Consider the following 21,430-nt stretch of genomic DNA (forward strand, 5'->3'; position numbering starts at 1 on the left):
CTATAGAGCGTCGCAGTCCCGCCCCCTACATCCTGACAGTTTTCTGAAAAAGCTATGTTTCTATGTCAGTGGTTCTTCGATTTTTCAAAAATAGCAGACCTACAAGCTCGTAGCGCGCCACTCGGTGGCGCGCTACGAGCTTGTAGATCTGCTATTTTTCAATAGCTAAAGCATAACATAATGCTAACACCAAAAGGGGTTCCCACCCAAAATGGGTTAATGTGAAAAACAAAACAAAACAAAGCAGTTTCTATCGCACAAGCATTTGTCGGCCCCCTATAGAGCGTCGCAGTCCCGCCCCCTACCAGGGCCCAGGAAATTATTCTCCGTTCATTTTCCTCATAGACATTTCGGAAAGTATTTATTTAAAGACGTTTACGCCGCGGACAAAGCCAACTCTTGTCGTGACAAATCATGACAACAAACACAATTTTTCGGGCCATTAGAAAGTAGAAAAAAAACGGCAGGTTACAACACTTTTTTTGTTGTTGTTTTTTTTATGTAATTATTTGTTTGGTCCAAAATATTGTGTGTGTTGTCATGATTTTTGAAATGTCTATGGGAAAAATGCATTGTGATTCATTTCCTGGGCCATGGTAGGGGGCGGGACTGCGACGCTCTATAGGCCCTGTCCTTTCCCCCCCCCCTCTATACCAAAATATCTGTCCGTATGTTTCCCCCCAGAATACGATACGATAGCTATAAGGTTCCTTTTGGTTCATGTCTAGCCTATACTAGGCTAAGCGCTTTTTCCTCCGAAGAGGAAATTCCGTCTCTTGAAGTAATCCTCTCTACCCAGAGGAGTGGTGTGCAGCCGGGGCGGCCTCGCAGTGAGTCTGGACATCACTGTTAATCAATTTTGACCTGAGATCAGATTCTAAAAATGTCTTCTGCATCCTGACAGTTTTCAGAAAAAGCTATGTTTCTATGTCAGTCGTTCTTCGATTTTTCAAAAATAGCAGACCTACAAGCTCATGGCGCGCCACTCGGTGGCGCGCTATGAGCTTGTAGATCTGCTATTTTTCAATAGCTAAAGCATAACATAATGCTAACACCAAAAGGGGTTCCCGCCCAAAACGGGTTAATCCACCACAGACATGGATACACTGTTCTGTCAGTGCCTGCAGAGGACTGACCTTAATAAGACGCATGCTGTGTCACCTTAGCTTTTAACCACTTTAAGCATTAGCTTATATACTTTAGCTGTTGAAAAAGTAGCAGATTTTTCAAAAGTCTCAGATCTACAAGCTCGTAGCGTGGCACTCGGTGCCGCGCTACGAGCTTGTAGATCTGCGACTTTTGAAAAATCGTGAAAATGTGTGCAAATTGTTGCATACATGTATATATAGGCTATTCTTTCACAGAAAACCATTTTTAACTCTTATTTTTGCTTCTGGAAGGGGGGCGGCGGGGGGTCCCTGGAACAACATATTTTCAGATGGGGGGGTCGGCGGCCAAATACATATAATTTTTTGGGGTCCTCCTTGACACGAAATTTAGAAGACATTTGTAGAATCGGGTCTTATTGGGTTAAAGCAGTCGAGCATCCCTTGTTGCTGCTGATCGCTCCGCTGGCTCTGATCGTTTTGGCTGATTTCGCAAGAAGCAATTTTACAAGCTGGGCACACACGCACACACACACACACACACACACACACACACACACACACACACACACACACGGTCTTGTCTTCGCACATGCCCCGCCCACTAAGCCATATAAGTGGGCCAGCCAGAGTCATTAAGCGCGGCCCCTCGCACCCTCCCGCCAACAGTACACCACTGCTATCTGACCCCATTGATAATGTGAGGCTTCCACCAAATGCCATTTATGGATACAGAGGAAAAAAAAGACCAGTTCTGCCTCTCGTGAAATCAGTGCCGTTCCTTCTGCTTAAATTACCGTCAACTACCGGAGCCGTGTATTACTTTGTGCAGTTACCGTAGGAACAGCGAAGGTATATCTGATCTACAAGCATCACGAGCCCTCGCATCGCGTGATCTGAGCTTGTGTAGATCAAGTACAACTTGTATCTATGATGACGTGGCCCGTTGGTGCTGGGTTGAACGTGATTAATCTTAATATTATATCAAACGGAATAAATACCTCCTTGTGTGCGTATACACTATACAGAATACAGTTCATGTTACAGTAAAACAGAGCTCATTCATCATGCTGCAACGCGGAGGTATACATTTCCTGTCCGCTCACACTGTGAGACTGTATAGTGTAGTATGCAGTGGCGTGCACAGACATTTAGAGGGGCAGGTGCTCAAGTTAAAAAAAGGGCACCTTGTGCAGCGCATGGAACCGGCTGGTTGCCTTAATCTATTTTGGGCGGGAACCCCTTTTGGTGTTAGCATTATGTTATGCTTTAGCTATTGAAAAATAGCAGATCTACAAGCTCATAGCGCGCCACCGAGTGGCGCGCTACGAGCTTGTAGGTCTGCTATTTTTGAAAAAGAAAAAAAAAAAAGAGAAAAAAAAAAGTTTTTTTTTTCTTTGTTTTTCAAAAGGGCACATTGCCAAAAGGGCAGGGGGTGCTCTAGCACCCCCTAGTGTCTATCTGTGCACGCCACTGGTAGTATGTGTTGCTGATACTAACTACTGCAGCTGTCTTCATTTCAGTACACGTCTTTGTTATAGCTGCCAGATGAAAGTATACATAGGCCAGAGGGTCACAACCTTCTCCGGACCAGGGCCCACTTGAAAATGTCGATGGGGTGGCCTGGGCCATGGCTCAGTGGTCCAGGACCCTTGGCTGGTAATCCAGTCTGGCAGTGTGCCGCGGGTTCGACTCCCGATCCCGACGGCCTTTACTGCATGTCTTCCCCCCCATCTCTCTCCCCATTTCCTGTCAGCCTATTGTCTGTCCCTCCATACAATATATAAAATAAAGGCGAAAGCCACAAAAAAAAAACATTTAGAAAATGTCGATGTGGTGGGCTTTGTACATTTTCAGACCAATCTTTTTTTTTTTTTTAGATTTTTGGGGGTCTTTTTGCATGCCTTTATTGATAGTCCACACTAGTGAAGAGAGGAAACAGGGAGAGAGAGTCGGGGAGTGACGCCCAGCCAAAGGTCCGCCGACCTCGGGAATCGAACCCGGGTCTAGTCGCTGTCAGTCAGACACCGTGCGGTACGCGCCGCAACCACTCGCACGTCGGCAGCGCCCCCCCAGAGACTTGTTTATTTTAACGATCAATCAATCGATTGTGTCACAGCTTTTTCAGAAAACTACATGTCTTCTACATCCTGACAGTTTTCTGAAAAAGCTATGTTTCTATGTCAGTCGTTCTTCGATTTTTCAAAAATAGCAGACCTACAAGCTCGTAGCGCACCACTCGGTGGCGCGCTACGTAGATCTGCTTGTAGATCTGCTATTTTTCAATAGCTAAAGCATAACATAATGCTAACACCAAAAGGGGTTCCCGCCCAAAATGGGTTAATGGAACTAGTATGCGTTCCTACGTTCCTATGTATAGGTATCCTCACAGTGAAAACTACAATTATTTGTATTATATCAATATGTTATATTAGCAATCAAATCTTGATGATTTGATGATTTGGGGACCCACTTGCAATATATCCTGACGGCCACAGCGGTGGGCCCCGGCCCACAGGTTGGAAAACACCGGCTACATGCAAACAAAGAGCTTCCTCTCCTTCCCCACACACTACACGTGGCACGGCAGCACCATTCCTCCTTCCCTACACACTACACGTGGCACGGCGGCACCATTCCTCCTTCCCTCTGCAGTGTATAGTGGATCCACACTGGGAACACACTACACGTGGCACGGCAGCACCATTCCTCCTTCCCTCTGCAGTGGAGTGGATCCACACTGGGACTCCTCCTGCGTGTGTCCTGGATTCAGTACGGTTTAACACCCATTCAGTCCGGGAAAGCGTCTGTGTCATTTCAGATCTTAGCTATATATATCAGAAAACTCTGTATTTTAACTTAAACCTAAATTAAATGTCCTGTTTGATCACACTATACATCGGTACAGCGTCACACACAAAGTAGCCTCGGAAACCCAGACGTTTTTTTTTCCCAGGGAGAAAAAAAAAGTCTGGGTCCGAGTCCACTTCAATTCGGCATAGAGTAGCGCAAACATCACTCACTCTCTGCTGATTTCTGATCGTCTGCACCTTTGTTAAATTGACACACACGCACACATATACACACACACACACACTCCTCTCTCTCTCTGTCGCTCTAATTAATTAGTCTCATGTCTAGCAGCTGCACATAGTTTCTGCCGGTGGATCCTGCCGGGAGCTGCCTATATGCCATAAAAAAGCATAGGTGAGTTCCAGGCTACACACAAAGCGTCAAGAGTAGCAGACCTGCCCAGGCGGTGGCGTAACCGTCTGGGCACCCGACTGGTAATCCAGTCGCAGTGTGCCGCGGGTTCGACTCCCGAGCCCGACACGGCCTTTACTGCATGTCTTCCCCCATCTCTCTCCCGTTTCCTGTCAGCCTACTGTCTGTCCCTTCAAAAACCAATAAAAGGCGTAAGCCGCAAAAAAAAATATCTTAAAAAAAAAAAAAAGAGTAGCAGAACCACAAGCTCGAAACACGACGTGGGGCATTTCGATACTTTTGATGCTTTTGAATTTGAATCCCGAAAAGTAAAGCAGTTTCGGGCATATGAGGTTTCCACCCCCGACATAGACGATTTGTAGAACGGGCCCTCAGGGTCGTTATAATGGTTTAAAAACAGCCTATGGAACAGTGAACCCAGCACTCCAGGGAGTGGTCAAGGTTGCGCAGGACATTTTGTTTTTTTTAACCCTCATTAGCGTATACCGCTTTTCTTTGTTACATATACGACAAAGAAACGTGTGTGTGTGTGTGTGTGTTCTTAACCAATTTTGACCTGAGATCAGATTCGACAAAATGTCTTCTATACATCCTGACAGTTTTCTGAAAAAGCTATGTTTCTGTGTCAGTGCAGGTTCTTCGATTTTTCAAAAATAGCAGACCTACAAGCTTGTAGCGCGCCACCGAGTGGCGCGCTACGAGCTTGTAGATCTGCTATTTTTCAATAGCTAAAGCATAACATAATGCTAACACCAAAAGGGGTTCCCTATAGTCTAGACGTCAGTCACAGTCACACAGCTATACAGCGTAATGGCCCAGGTCAGCGCGCGTGCAGCCCCCCCCCCCCTCCTCTCTCTCGTCTCGACGGGTCGATTGACCTTCGGCGGGGAGCACATACTATACGGGGGACTCCCCGGTGTTAATGAAATGAGGCCAGCTCTTTTTAAAAAACAGCGGATTAGGCAAGTCTACAACCCTTTTTTTCACGTTTTGAGATCGGGGGGGAGGGGGGGGAGTAGGAAATCACAGAGCACAGGAGGGAGCAATGAGCCTGACGTATTATACATCTGAACCACTTAACACTAAGCCCCTCTGCTGTCGCCGGGCAGAACTCCAAAATGTTCATTTTTCAGGAAATTAAAAAATATTTTTTTCTCTCCAGAAAATGAAGAAAACAATGCAATACTGCTTCATCAAAGTTGGTATTGTGACTTTGTATGTTGTCAGGTATACGTGCGTGAAAGGGGGGCGAGAGGTGGTGGAGTTGGCTGCCTTTTATAGCAGACAGTTTGAGGGTCCAATGGAGTTAGCTGGTTTTGCCAGAAGCACTGTTTAATACTTTTCATGGGTTCGGTATATGTTTTTAACCAGCACACAGACATAAAGGGTGTTCAATAGCATTGATTTATGGAGAAAATAAATCACTGTATCATAGGACTACTACAGAAAATAGCCAATCTACGAGCTCACAAAAAAAAGCAGATCTACACGCTCAGAACGTGTCACATCATGACATGTTCTCTGGGCTTGTAGATCTGCTTTTCTTTGTCATTGTCATACTTTATTCCGATAGATACTGTAAACTGCAGAGACAGAAAAGAAAACGTATAGACAAAGAGCAGGGGAGTGACGCGTGTAGCAAATGGTCTGGCCGGCTGACAAACGACCCAGGGACTCGCTGTCAGGCATTGAGAACCCATGAGGTACGCGTCCTAATCTCCAGTAAGGACGAGATCCATTCCAGCCCGACGCGGCGGTCGGTAAGTCCGACGGTCGGTAAGTCCGACGGTCGGTCGTTAGTCCGACGGTCGGTCAGAAAGTCCGACGGTCGGTCGGCGGCAAGTCCGACGGTCGGTCGGTAAGTCCGACGGGCGGACTAATCACTAATCACTCAGCTACCCCATTTATAGATCTGCTGTTTTCGCTTAACCCATTTTGGGCGGGAACCCCTTTTGGTGTTTTAAGCCTTTTCAATAGCCTTTAGCTATTGAAAAATAGCAGATCTACAAGCTCATAGCGCGGCACCGAGTGCCGCGCTATGAGCTTTTAGATCTGCTATTTTTGATCACCCCGGCTGGGTCGCCTGAGTGAGGGGTATGATGTTGGAAGACCCGAAACCCTGTTGACCTCAGGAAACATCACTGAAGATATATGTCCCAGGTGCATCCATGCGATGTATTTATTTTTTAGTTATAGAGCGAACGTTTTTAACTCAAATCTTTGCTTCTGGGGGACGAATGTTTGAGAACGACTGACATAGAAATGACGAATGACGACATTTGTAGAATCGTCTTCAGGTCTAAATAAACACAAAGGGGGGAAAACAAAATACTATTTGGCCCGAGCTTGCTCAGACTGGCAGCCCAAACAAATCCAGCCCCAAAATCTGATTTGGTTTCATGCAGTCTGAAGAACAAGGAATGGGATTCAATTTACAATTTGATACCGTATGCTGTCCAGACATCTATCAGGACTCAGGAGACCACAAGGGGAGGTAAATGTAATGTTCCCCCATTTATTTGTATACATTTAGCGTTTGTGGTTTGTTGATGACAAATGTGTATTATATCGTGTTAATTTGTTATGCTGTGTTGATGTATTGAATACATTATACATACAGTAGGACCACAATGGAAACAAGTCCCTGCGACTTCTGGACCTTTTACAATTTAGGCATTTAGCATAGCAGACGCTCTTAATCCAGAGCGATTTACGGTAAGCAAGAACAACACATGGCCTCAACACATCAAATTGAAATAGCCTACATGAAAAATTGTCATCCAGAATCAAAAGCTAGCTAAGAGTAGAATATCTGTATAATGAAAGTATGAGTATACACTATAGTGTTCTATGTCTACATAAAATGCTATATACATTACATAAGCCTTAATGTCTGACTGTACCACGTGTCGTTTACATTTCTGACTGATGTAATCAATCAATCAATCAATCAATCAATCAATCAATCATACAATCAATCAATCAATCAAAGAAAAGGCTTGATCTGGCAAGTTTGAAAGGCCAAAAAGTAAACCTTGATTTGGAATCCCAGTGTGAACGTATAGCGGCCGTGTGACAGTCCTCGCCAGATAACGACATGTCTAAGATATGGGCTGATCAGCTTTGTGTCAAACGGTGTCAAATGGAGGAAACAAAAGCATTTGAGCAACAGGGGAATTAGGGGAGATCAGATTCGAAAAATGTCTTCTACATCCTGGCAGTTTTCTGAAAAAGCTATATGTTTCTGTGTCAGTGCTTCTTCGATTTTTCAAAAATAGCAGACCTACAAGCTCATAGCGCGCCACTCGGTGGCGCGCTATGAGCTTGTAGATCTGCTATTTTTCAATAGCTAAAGCATAACATAATGCTAACACCAAAAGGGGTTCCCGCCCCAAAATTGGTTTTAAACAAAAGCATTTGAGCAACAGGGGAATTAACGGAGAGGTGCAGCCTCTCCGCTAAGAGGATCAAAGGACAGAGGCTGAAAACATCGGAGCTCGTCCAACTTATTGCACAACTAAAGGCGATGCGGAGTCTATGGAGGCTTCTTTTTCACAAAACAGACCATCCATCACAACAATGACCAAGGCGACCTAGAACAGTCACTCCTCCCACAGACAATACACTGACTGATATGAGCAGGGCAGGGCGGGACATGCCCTCAAAGCCCTGAGAAAGACACTGGGCCAGACAATGGCGGCCGGTCGTTACATTACATACATACATACATACATGCAGGCAGGCAGGCAGGTCACTGAGTGCAGCTGGATTGAACTATATACATTACAATGCAATGTATGTTGATGACGAATGTAATGATTACATGCTTACAGGCAGCTGGGCCACTGCAGTGGACTGTAATAGTACACAGCTGAGCTTAAACGATGGAGTGCCGTTATTTTTGTACTTTTTAGAGTTAACATTTCTCTAATAGACCCCAAGTTGTGATTATAATATTCAATACCTGATGATCATGTCAGGGATCACGGCACTGCATCTGTAATCTCCCGAGGGACGCTTTATCTCTCTGTGTACAAATTGACCTTGGGTCTGTTTTCTAAAGAGTTCAATTGACACACAGGACTTTGCTGTATATGTCATTGTGTGTCTGTCTGTCTGTCTGTCTGTCTGTCTGTGAAAATATATCCTGATAGCAGAGTGGGTGTGTGGATCTCTCTCTCTCGTGTTAACAAACTATCTTTACAGTTCAATTATGTTCAACTTGGAACACAGCCATGGATATTCACAATTTATTTATTTTTGTGTGTGATGCATTCTGTTTTGAAGTTGTGTTGCATTGTGGGTAAACCTCAGTAGGCTACAGAGGATGAACCACTTACTGAAGGTAAGATGGCCTCCTGTTTTCTAAACTAAAAACTATCTATGCTTCATATAAGTGGCCAAATATGCACTCGTGCTTCACAGTTGTTATCCAGTAACATTTGGTGTTGCATTTCACTGTGTGGAATTGCTTATGTCATGTTTAAATAAATGATTAGCATGTTAGCTGGCTCCGCTAATGTGCTGTGTATGTTTGTGTTTGTATCAAGGTGACCAAAGACTGTATCTAATGAGCTGTGGTTGTTGTAACAAGTCCCTCCCAATCCTACATGTTTCCAGGTATGTGCTGTGCGACGTGTAATATTGTTTATTCGTGCTTTTGCTATTATTATTTTTGCACAGTATGCTAGTCACAATTTGCAACTATCTATCTATTCTACAGTATAGCATGTAGTTTATATTTCCATTGTAAGCATGTAGAGAGCTATCGTTCCTACTTTGCTTTAGCAGAGTCTGTGTAGGTGGATCTCTCTCTCTCTCTCTCTCTCTCTCTCTCTCTCTGTATGACTATATATATATATATATATATATATATATATATATATATATATATATATATATATATATATATATGCAGGCCAAAGAGAACTTCCCCAGGGAAAAAGGAAGAGACCGCACACTCCAGAGACTGCATACATGCAAGCACCTGACGAAGCCAAACGGCGAAACGCGACGTGCAATAAAATAAATGAAGCATAACTGAATCTTGTCCTGAGTCTCTGGAGTGTGCGGTCCCTTCCTTTTTCCCTGGGGAAGTTCTCTTTGGCCTGCATTTATACCTTGCCTACCAGCACCTCCCCCACCTGGATGTGCAAGTGAGAAGCTATCTGTTTATATATATATATATATATATATATATATATATATATATATATATATATATATATATAAATGCCATTGTAAGCATGTAGAGAGCTATCGTTCCTACTTTGCTTTAGCAGAGTCTGTGTAGGTGGTTCTCTCGCTCTCTCTGTATGACTATATATATATATATATATATATATATATATATATATATATATATATATATATCCATTGTAAGCATGTAGAGAGCTGTCGTTCCAACTCTGCTTTGAAGCTGATAGCAGCAGTCTGTGTGTGTAGGTGGATCTATGAATGTGGAATTGTGTGGGTTCCTTCCTTCCCACAGAGCTTTATTATTATTATTATGTGGCTTTGAGTCCTTGTTGTATGTCCCGTATTTAGTGTTTTCCCCGGAACAGAGGGCCTTTTGTACAGTCTCATGAACATGGCCAGTGTGCTACGCAACACGCACTACAACTCTGAAGTTCAAGTATATTTGAATACACGCACACACGAGCCGCTTGGAATACGTGGGAAAACTGCCGATGCCGTCACTGGCATTTGAGTAGTATCACAATGTCACACTAAAACAGACTTAAGCCCAGCATGCACGGTCAGGACCTGGACGAATTAGCGACGTCTCGATTGGGGCCAGATCTGGTCTTGGTCTGACTTGATCTGGCCCCAGTCGAGACGTCACTAATTTGTGGGCCAAAATATCACCTGATTTCAACCAACGTGAATTCTGCCCACGAAGATGGACGTCCCTGGATGAATCGGAGAGGCCGAGGCCAGAGCAACTTAAGTCATATCGTAACTAGTCAGATGTAGCCCACAATAAGCTATATTATTTCAACTGGGGAAGAGTAAGACGTCCTGGAAATGACGTAAAGATCATCCCCATATGGGCTGTGATCTGGCCTAGTCCTCCTGAACGTCACCGGAGGATGCTATAGGCTGCTGAACAGGCACTCAACACTGCTGTCCATATTCATCCATCCATATGAGTACGTGTACCTGCTGCACTTTGAGCGTAATCTGTCTTTCCATGCACTATGTTGCACCCACGGGTAGTACAATGACCATCATGGCCTTACATTGATGATATACACACATATATTCTCATACATTTGTATATAAGCACTATACAGCAAATACCTCAGTATAGTCTGTAACCATTCTTCTTCTATTTCTAACTCTTAACAATTTAACTACAGTTGTACAAATGGTCGGAGCCACGGTGCGCTCTGTATGGAGTTATGTAATGTTTTCACCACCTGTAGCACTCGTTATCGTTTCACCTGTACCACTCGTTATCGTTTCACCTGTAGCACTCGTTATCGTTTCACCTGTACCACTCGTTATCGTTTCACCTGTACCACTCGTTATCGTTTCACCTGTACCACTCGTTATCGTTTCACCTGTACCACTCGTTATCGTTTCACCTGTACCACTCGTTATCGTTTCACCTGTACCACTCGTTATCGTTTCACCTGTAGCACTCGTTATCGTTTCACCTGTACCACTCGTTATCGTTTCACCTGTAGCACTCGTTATCGTTTCACCTGTAGCACTCGTTATCGTTTCACCTGTAGCACTCGTTATCGTTTCACCTGTAGCACTCGTTATCGTTTCACCTGTACCACTCGTTATCGTTTCACCTGTACCACTCGTTATCGTTTCACCTGTAGCACTCGTTATCGTTTCACCTGTAGCACTCGTTATTGGATATTAATTAGGCCCCTACCTGCTTGCCGTCCAGCGTGTAGATCTTCTTGACCACGCCGCTCTCCAGCTTGATGGCCTCCGTGATGTCGGTGAGCACCTGCTCGAAGGAGTGCGCCGTCTTCTTGTTGAGCAGCACGCGCACCGCCTTGCGTGGCTTCACACCGCTGCGCATCACCGTCACCAGCTTGGGACGCACAAAGTCCTTTTGTACCCCGCCTCCGTTGGCCTACAATTTACAATTTAGACGTTTAGCAACACGCTCTTAACTCATCCTCTGCCTAAAACGACATTGATCGAGTTTTATTAAAAGTCACAGATCGCCTAAAACGACATTGGACGAGTTATTGGTTTATAATGCATCCAATTTACAATTTAGGCATTTTTATCTTAATCCAGAGCGATTTACCGTAAGCAAGAACATGGTAATACATCGAGTACATAAAGAATTGTCGTCATGAATACGTAGGCTAAATACCTGGTGGAATTAATGAAATATACACTATAGAGTGCTATATGTCTACATAAAACGCTATCCCAATTTACATAAGTTGTGCCTTTGCATATGCCTGTAAGGTCGTAAAATGACTTGTCTTTTAGTTCTACTGGATCCACTAATCTCTCCCGAACATTTATTCTAGTTTTTATTCGTTGACGATCAATAGATTTAGTCATCGTAGCTTGTTTTTTTTTACTTAGTTTTTATCTAGTTTCCGTGAGTGGAAAAACGTGAATCGACGAACTAATCTAACACTAAAACATTCCAGGTGACTAAAATGTGACTGAAACTAAATTAAAACTATTAAAGAGACTATATGACAAAATCAAAAATTGCTGCCAAAAACAACACTGATCCACACTATACCTCCATGTTTGCGCCCGCGGCAGCCTTGGCCGCCAGCGACTGCATGGTCTTCTGGTTGGCCGAGGCCTTGACGTTCACAGACCAGTTGGGGTTCACGTTCTTCGTGTAGTCCACCTTCTTGTAGAAGTTCTCCGACGCGCACACGTAGCTCTCTCCTGAGACGGGGAATGAAAGATAGCATTATTGCTAGGTCTGTCACAATTATTACATAATCACCTATTCGCAATTAGCCGTTCACTAAGTCCCTCCCCAACCCATCCTTGTCCAATAGGCAAGTTAGCAGCGAAGAAAGCTTGACCTGCATAGCAACCGTTTGGAACTATTTGGATTGGCATTGGACAATCGCTTTTTGGGGTGGGACTTAGTGAAGGGCTAATTTCCTTGAGGACAATCGCAATTATTTTAGCATAATCGTCCATCGTTTTGCATGTTGAAAAATGCCCAGAAATGTTCAAACGTTTTTCTAAAATAGCGGAAATAGCAATAGATCTACAAGCTTACAACACTTATTTTGTTGGAAAGATTTTTTTTTTTTTTTAATTATTGAATGTTTCAAGTTATTTGTCATATCTGCCCTGTGCAATTTATGATTACGAAGCCTAAAAGGCAAACCCAAGCGGTCAGGGAGAAACATCTTATGTTGTGTGTTGTTGTTTGTTTCGTAAATTAATGTCCTACCTAATCATACGGTGTCACACAAAAGCCTCAAAAGTAGCAGATCCTCAAGCTTGAATCGTTTTGAGCTTGTAGAACAGCAACTTTTGCTACTTTTCCAATTTTAATCGTGAAAAGTTAACAGTTTTGGAGGTTTTCCACCCCGACAGAGATGATATTATAGACCCGAGTGTCTCCGAGGAGGGGTAAAAAAACCAAAACGATAACAAGCCATTCAACAATTTGTTTGACACCTGAGAGCCATTCGACCTCATTGTAGGAAATGTTTACATCAACGGGAACTACAAGGGAATGTAGGTTACATGAGCTAGTCGGACGCTGGTGGGAGAAACGGTCTCTAGGGTTTCACAGCCGTCTCCAGTAACCCATAATAATGCCTGATGGGATGCACAGGCCTATACTTAAAGCACTAAAAAGGTAGATCGCTAAGAAAAAGCAGCATTGACCCTGACGTTAAGTGATGGATAATACATTTAAGCATTGTTCGGGATGGAAGTTAAATGGACAACTTAAAGCGCAACTGCACGGTTACTCTGGGGACTAATATCCACACCACCGGCAATCAAAGTAGAGAATGTTACCAAGCGGTTATATAGGCTTCCAAATAATAACACGTTTTCCCCAGGTATACAACCCTAAACCCAGACAGAATGAGGATTTCTATTTCCAGCAGACTGATGTCCCCAATTGTCTTGGATAAATGAAGCTAGTTTAAGAAGCACGTGTGGGTGTTGTTTACACTCCCCAGTGCGTAGTGTAATAAAAAATCACACCTGTGTGAAGTGAGGGGCGCTCTTATCATCGTACATCCATCGTGACGTAAAATGGACACTATGCCTATTAGCTCAGACACGATGACGTACAATTCTCCATTCATTGTCGATGGGAATTTAATGTTGGTGTAGGACGAAGAACATACACTAATAGCTGAATATAGGAAAGGCTAGTGTAATATGGAGCTATCACAGACTAATATTATTGAATGACTCAATAGCCCAAACTTGTAGATCTCGTCATCACCATCAGCATTCATCTTTGAACTGACTGTTGAGACTGTCCACAGTGGAAGTTGCAAAAATAGTTTACTATTTTGCAAAACATTTTTTGAATAGTTAAAATGGCCAGTCTACAAGATCACAATGTGTCGATGTAGATTGGCTAGTTGAACTATTCAAAAACGTTTTTCAAAATAGTTTAAAAAAAAAAGGCAAAGACGTTTAGGGATAAGGGGTTTAGCGGTGACGAAAATGGAGCCCTTAGTGTTCAAACAGCATGGGCTTTGTTAATGTAGTCTAGGTTCTTTACTCGGATATAATATTCTATAACAAATGATTTGTTCCCGTTTTATCTTTTGTCTTGTTTGTTTGTCTTGTTTGTTAAGAGTGTTAAGAGTGTATTTCATTGCACAAACAAGGGAACAGGTGGAGATATGGACGGAGGGCCTCCATTAGGCCTAGCACTCTGCTAACATGGGACAGTAGAGTGCAGTTATGTCATACAAAAACACGCCGTTTAGTAGTTGGCTTTTATCCAAAGTGCCGCACGGTACACGTGTAAACATTTCTAGCATGGGCTAATGGCAGTATAGGTTTCATCTACAGGTCAAATGGAAGAGATGAAACCTTGTTTACGACTCGGTCTAAAGGTTCAAGGCCAATAGACATGACACTTAAACAGGGATGGACCTCCTAATTAATTCTAGATAAACAGTTGGCAGTTTTTGAAAATAGTAACAGATGTTAACATTTTAATTTTTTTTACGATTTTGCAACCCATTTAATCCTGGGCGCTACACTTCCTCTGCCACCCTGGGGAGTAGCCTGGCTAATAAGCCAGACTCAAATCACACTGTCATGTGGTATTTGAGTCTGGAGATGCTGTGTATGGATCTTGTTTCCCGGGGGGCGGGTTCAAACATTTTCTCTTTGACGCAATTGGTCAGAGCTACTGTCAGTCAAAGGTCTCAAGCATTGAACGTCACTGTACCAAAGCCCGCCCATATTGCATACCGTGTCCCGATTGGCCACACCAGTTCTCTGGTGTAGGAAATGGGCGTACAATTGAGCCTCTCCAGACCGTAATCCGCCGGCAGGCAATTTCTTTTTTTGCCAACGGCTGATTCGGTCTGGCTTATTAGCCAGGCTACCTGGGGAGGGCAGCGGACTGACCTCATGCTTCCTTCTATGCATGAGGAGTCCAAGCTGCTTCTTTTCACCTGACAGGGGGGGGGGGGGGTAGCAAGTGGAAGGAACACGTTATTCCAACCAGTTCCTTTCCCCTCCAACGGGCGCCCCGGCTAGCCAGAGGGAGGTAGTTCAGAGACCAGGATTACGGCATGTTTTTTGTGAGAGTACCTGCCCTAGGGGACACGGGGAGAGCATGCAAACTCTACACAGAAAGGCCTTTTCGCCGACCCCCCTGATGACACGGAGGAGAGATGTTAACATAACTTAATTAATTGTGACATTTGGGCTCTGTGTAACTGTTCTCTGTGTTGGTTAAAACTGTGCTTGTTAAAAAAATAAATCCACCTTTCAAGCCTAACGCCAGGGCTCCACCGGACGTGTTGCGTCTCCGTCGCGTGCGTCAAAAAACGCACCGGTTCAATTGTAATGCACGCGTCGCGTCTCTGTCAACGCAACGCAACGCGGGCAGTGGAGCCACCCTTCATTGATTAAAAAGGGAACATTCCCTGACGGTGACGGAGATGCGACGCTGACGCGCCCGGTGGAGCCCTGGTGTAAGAAATAGGAAATTATCACTTTTCAGGTGATTCCCCCCCCCCCCCCCCCCCCACCCCATGTACATAACGTAAGTGTGATGATATTGAATTTTGTTGTCATTTTTTGTTGTCGTTTATGCATTGAATACCCGGACCCAAATGTAAACGAGACTTTTTTTGTGTTTTCCTTCTTCCTTTCAGACCAACAATCAATCAATCAATGGAGGGTGCAGTCGGAGGTAATCAGGGGAAGGGGAGACACCTGGCGACGCCCCCCCCCCCCCCCCCACACACACACACACACACACACACGGTATAAAAGCTTCATATTCCATTGTTTGTCATTGAAGATGTAACTTGCGCTGACATAGCATCGCTCCAGAAGCCATTGTGTTAATTCTACATGTATGTACTTATCTGATGATAAAGCACTTTAATTGTCAACATCCTTGCAACAATAATGAACTAGACAAGTGTTTGGCAGAGCCCGGCTAATTAAGTACGTTTAGTGATTTTGTCAACAAAGTGACATATGTAATCCTTCCTTCCAGGCAAGCCTCTGCACACACACACACACACACACACACACACACACACACACACACACACACACACGTCAACCAACCAATCAACGCTATGGTTTAATCCCAAAGAAGTACTCTCCAGTGCTTTCCAGACATCTGCAACGTGTTAAATGACTTGTGATGCTGGTGAGAATGAGAGTGTATAGCCTTTTACTCCTCTGTTCTTATTAAAGACAGACTGGGCCCGAATTTGGTCAGTGCCTCTTTACCCCTCATCCCTATAAACGTCTTTTTGAGGGGCCCCTCTTATGCCCAGCTTTGTCTGTTTGTGTGAACACAAATGTTTTTAAAAATAGTAAAAAAAAAAATAAGGCAAATTTTAGGGATATGGGATAAGGCACTGACGGAAATCGGGTCCTTCTGTCATAATATCCATAACATTTTAGAGCAATGGTAGTGGAACTGTGGCTGTCAAGAAACTACAGATAAATGAGCTTCATATAGGCCCTGGAAGCATGCATGAAGCAGCATACTATATAGCATGGTGTAAAACTAGCTTGCTGCTGAATCGGATCATGAAGCACGTATCATTATCAGCCTAGTCATCATCATATGGTCAGTTTAAAGGTTAACCCATTTAGACTTGAGACCAGATTCTACTAAATGTCTTCTAAATCCTTTTTCTGAAAAACCTATGTTTTTATTTCTCAAACATTTTCATGTCAAGGACCCCCAAAAATAATGTAATTGGCCGCCGACCCCCATCTGAAAATATGTTGTTCCAGGGACGCCCCCCAGAAGCAAAGATTTGAGTTAAAAACGTTCGCTCTGAAAGAATATAATATTCAAAGATTTGCGCCACAGTTTCACGATTTTTCAAAAATAGCAGATCTATAAGCTCGTAGCGCGGCACTTGGTGCCGCGCTATGAGCTTGTAGATCTGCTATTTTTCAATAGCTAAAGTATAACATAATGCTTAAAACACCAAAAGGGGTCCCCGCCCAGAATGGGTTACATATGACTGTTTGTTGCAGCTGTTAGTTGGGCCCAGTCGTATCCACAGACACACAGACGCATAGCTGTGGTTGGCTTAGTTGTGGTTGGACGCCAGCTGACTAGTGCCTCCAAGTACAACAATGGTTGTCCGTTCTGGTAATGGTACTGTAGCTTAGACCTAAGCAAGATGGATCGTGTGAATTATGTGAGCAAATCTTTAACAATTGGATGTGATCGTATGGGATGTGATTCCCTTGAGCCAAACGGCCACTTGCAGTGAACATCTATTTATATATTGTTTTGCAGGCCAGAGACCTGTGTTGTATGTCGTTCCAACTCCTTACCCTTAGTGTCCACTCTCCTCTCTAAATGAAGGAAAGACTCATTATAATGACGTTTTTGGCCCTGTTGTCGTAAACTATTGTCTCTTTTTGGATACTCTTATCTTGAATGAGGGCTGACCTTATCCCCCTCTCTGGCTCGGGAGGGACACGCGTTAGTCCGACATCCCGTTAGTCCGAATATGTGGCCGGTTAAGACTCGCGTGTGGCTTCTGTGTGCGGTTAGGGTTAAGGTTTGGGGATAGGGTTAGTATGGGGTTCTATGGACGGGTTAGGGTCTGGGTTTGGTGGATAGGGTTCGTATCAGCTACCGATTTTTCTCAATAAAAGCTCTCGTAGCCTGTAGCTTTAATTGAGAAAAATCGGTTTGAGGGAAAAGGAAGTTGCCGCCCCGTTGTTCCTGCCTGTCGACTACAAAACAATACTACAACATGACGTAACGATATCATCCGCTCCCGACAGGATCATACGGACTTTTGAAACAAAGACCGGGCTTTCCCCCCGAGGTGGTGGAAAGCCTGGTGAGGCGAGGTTAGGGTTCGTATGGGGCTCTATGAGGTTAGGGTTCGTATGGGGCTCTATGAGGTTAGGGTTCGTATGGGGCTCTATGAGGTTAGGGTTCGTATGGGGCTCTATGAGGTTAGGGTTCGTATGGGGCTCTATGAGGTTAGGGTTCGTATGGGGCTCTATGAGGTTAGGGTTCGTATGGGGCTCTATGAGGTTAGGGTTCGTATGAGGCTCTATGAGGTTAGGGTTCGTATGGGGCTCTATGAGGTTAGGGTTCGTATGGGGCTCTATGAGGTTAGGGTTCGTATGGGGCTCTATGAGGTTAGGGTTCGTATGGGGCTCTATGAGGTTAGGGTTCGTATGGGGCTCTATGAGGTTAGGGTTCGTATGGGGCTCTATGTGGTTAGGGTTCGTATGGGGCTCTATGAGGTTAGGGTTCGTATGGGGCTCTATGAGGTTAGGGTTCGTATGGGGCTCTATGAGGTTAGGGTTCGTATGGGGCTCTATGGACGGAATATTGGGTAGTCAGATTTATGGGTGTCGGATGAATGGGACGTCTGACTAACTCTACGCACCCCTCTGGGTCAATGTAGGCTAGATCAGGGGTTCTCAACCCGTGGGTCGCGACCCCTCGGGGGGTCGCCAAATTATTTTGGGGGGTCCCCAAATTATTTAAAAAATATATATATATATATATTATTTTTTTCACGATTTTTCAAAAATAGCAGACCTACAAGCTCGTAGCGCGCCACCGAGTGGCGCGCTACGAGCTTGTAGATCTGCTATTTTTCAATAGCTAAATTATAACATAATGCTTAAAACACAAAGGGGTTCCCGCCTAAAATGGGTTAAGGTTATTGTAGCAGTCAATTTATATTGGGGGGCGGGGGTCCCGAGACATTGCCAAAGCATTTCCGGGGGTCCCCGGCCAAAAACGTTGAGAACCCCTGGGCTAGATGATAATCCTCCTCAATAAACCGTGACGATGGATACAGACCAAACCTTGCATAATATTAACGGACTCGACTCAAAACATGTTGTATACACTCTACTCTACTACTATTCTGTTCCCAACCACACCTTCCGATGAGAAGACCGGCCATGTTATGAAGAGATGAGAGACAGGGGGTGTTTTGCGGTCCCCAGGGGAGGGGATATTACTTTAATTGCTTCACCCAGCAATTGGGTGCTCAGGTGGCCCAGATGAATGCGCGGGGGAGGGTTAGCCCCGACTTCAGTTCACCCATTTTCAACCTAGCTTCATATAATCAGTGCTCACTACTAATGCATGATAAAATGATAACATTTTTGTCTACTCGGTCTGTGTCTCATAGGAGGGCTCCGCTGTGTGAACACTGCAGAAACCCTGAAGGTTGGATTCCCCATCGATGATGTCACTGGTGGACGGGTTTCTGGACTGTCCACACAGCCCTCCTCGGAGACAAATGTTAGCATTTTTATAATGAGCATCAGCGAGGACGATGGGTTGAAAATGGCTGAAGTCGTCCTTCGAGTGTCTTGCTCAAGGACACTTTGACACGTAGACTGGGCAAGCCAGACCGGCCTCTGACTCGGCCACGGACACCAATAAAAGGAATATACTCTAGGCACATACATCCCAATCTCAGCGTACATCAGGTAATATAGACACACAGGATATAACTCTTCCTATACTTCCGGGCCTCTTCCGACTTCCTTCACAGGTGTTACCAATTATACTAATTAATAATGAAGGCTCGGTCTGTTCCATTCTGGTCAAACAGGGGTCAGGTCAGGGTGCTGCTATTGTGCATGTTGTTAGCTCACTGGAAACACTACACCAGTGGGTCTCAGTTTAAGTGTCCTTGAGTGGGTTCCAAATGGCCCCGTACGGGTGTGTAACTCTGGAGTATACAAATGGACCCTCACGCGTCCATTTGGTTCCATTTGTACACTCTCAGAGTTATGGGTGTCCTTGAAATAAATAAATAAAGTAGAACACTACATGGAACAGAGCCTTAATTAGTATAACCAGTAACACCTGTGAAGGAAGTGGGAAGAGTTATTTCCAAAATGGCCTCCGTGCTGTGCATAGACCCTATTGTTCTCCTAGAATCCCTGGTCCATGCCGCTATGTGTCACCCACTTTGAATGCTATCAACCCAGAATCACTAGTAGGTTACTCATCAAGACCATGCGGTGGAGCCAGTATAGGCTCTACTGGAGCCTACTGGCTGCCATTAGGAATCGCGGAAGTGAAATCGCTGCCGCCAAAGCGAAAACGTTGTGAAACTGACTTACGTGGCCGGTTAAGACTGAGGTTAGGGGACTTACGGTTAAGACTGAGGTTAGGGGACTTACGGTTAAGACTGAGGTTAGGGGACTTACGGTTAAGACAGTTAAGACTGAGGTTAGGGGACTTACGGTTAAGACTGAGGTTAGGGGACTTACGGTTAAGACAGTTAAGACTGAGGTTAGGGGACTTACGGTTAAGACGGTTAAGACTGAGGTTAGGGTTCTGGGAATATATTGTAGACTTTTCTTCAAGGTCTGTTAGGGTTAGTATTAGTAGTCGGACAACGCGACCAACGCCACGCCGGACAATGGCTGACAACAACAACAACGTCTCCGCTCCAGTAGACCCTACTAAAATGGTAAAAGGTGCATTTATAAGGCGCTTTACATAGATTGTGCATTACATTCACCCATTCACACACACATTCATACACCGATGGCGGCGGAAACCATGCAAGGCACCAACCAGCACATGAGGAGCCATTCAGGGTTCGGTGTCTTGCTCAAGGACACTTCGACACTGACTCTGGGGGAGCCCGGGTTCAAACTGGCAACCTTGCGTGGTTACCATCCAGCCACTCTACCCCCTGAGCCACCGCCGCCACTACTGGCTCCATTAAATGGTCTTGATAAGTAATTCAATACTTATATATGGGTTGATAACACTCGAATCCGCCATATCCGCTCACCTTCCTCCAGCTCGTCCATGGAGCCGATCTTGCGCAGGCCGTCGATGGTGAAGATGAAGCGCACGCCCTGCGGCAGGTTGATTTGGTCGGTGAGCGAGCGCGTCAGGTCGGCGAGGAGCGCGTCGAAGGTGCGGAAGCGGTCGGCGGCCACGGCGTACACGATGCCCTTGAAGTAGCGGTCGCCGTTGCGGTAGAAGCGCACCTTCTTGGCCTTCTTCTCGTTGGTGAGCGCCTGCAGCGTGCGCGTGCGGTAGAAGCTGCAGTGGGCGCTGTGCGTGGGGCTGGGCAGGCCGTTCATGCGGCCGCCCCGCGGGGTGCGCGATGCCTTGTCCCGCTCGTCGAAATGTCCAAAGTCTAGCTCCATGGCGGCGGTGGTGGTGGTGGTGGTGGTGGTGGTAGTTCCGGGTGGGGTTGGGGTCCGGTGGGGGGCTCTGGAAACAAAGAAAAAAACATTGTAAATTGCTTTTACATGGGCAACGGGCGGCCCGGGGGGTCCACATGTGTCCCCCTCCTACTCTTAATGCATGTGGCCCTCAGGTTAATATCTGAATATTGATATATTACTGATTTCAGCCGTTACAATTCCAAGCATGCTAACATGACCTGCTTTAATTATTTCAGTCTATATTAGTAGCT

At 44.9% G+C, this 21,430-nt stretch overlaps 1 protein-coding gene across 2 annotated transcripts in view; it reads right to left on the bottom strand.

Annotated features, from left to right (window-relative positions):
- The window catches only part of LOC306928189 (neuronal migration protein doublecortin-like), a gene marked incomplete at both ends in the record, with an annotated part of 64,989 nt that extends 43,831 nt beyond the window's left edge, over positions 1-21,158 (bottom strand). For both annotated transcript variants that reach the window (XM_079508119.1, XM_079508118.1), the window contains 3 exons: positions 11,224-11,409; positions 12,067-12,221; positions 20,795-21,158. In XM_079508119.1, the coding sequence (XP_079364245.1) occupies positions 11,224-11,409; positions 12,067-12,221; positions 20,795-21,158 (705 nt within the window). The remainder of the gene's footprint in view (positions 1-11,223; positions 11,410-12,066; positions 12,222-20,794) is intronic.
- Positions 21,159-21,430: the final 272 nt, after the last annotated feature.

The sequence above is a fragment of the Electrona antarctica genome (genome assembly GCF_951216825.1).
Source record: "Electrona antarctica genome assembly, chromosome: 8".
NCBI lineage: Eukaryota > Metazoa > Chordata > Actinopteri > Myctophiformes > Myctophidae > Electrona > Electrona antarctica.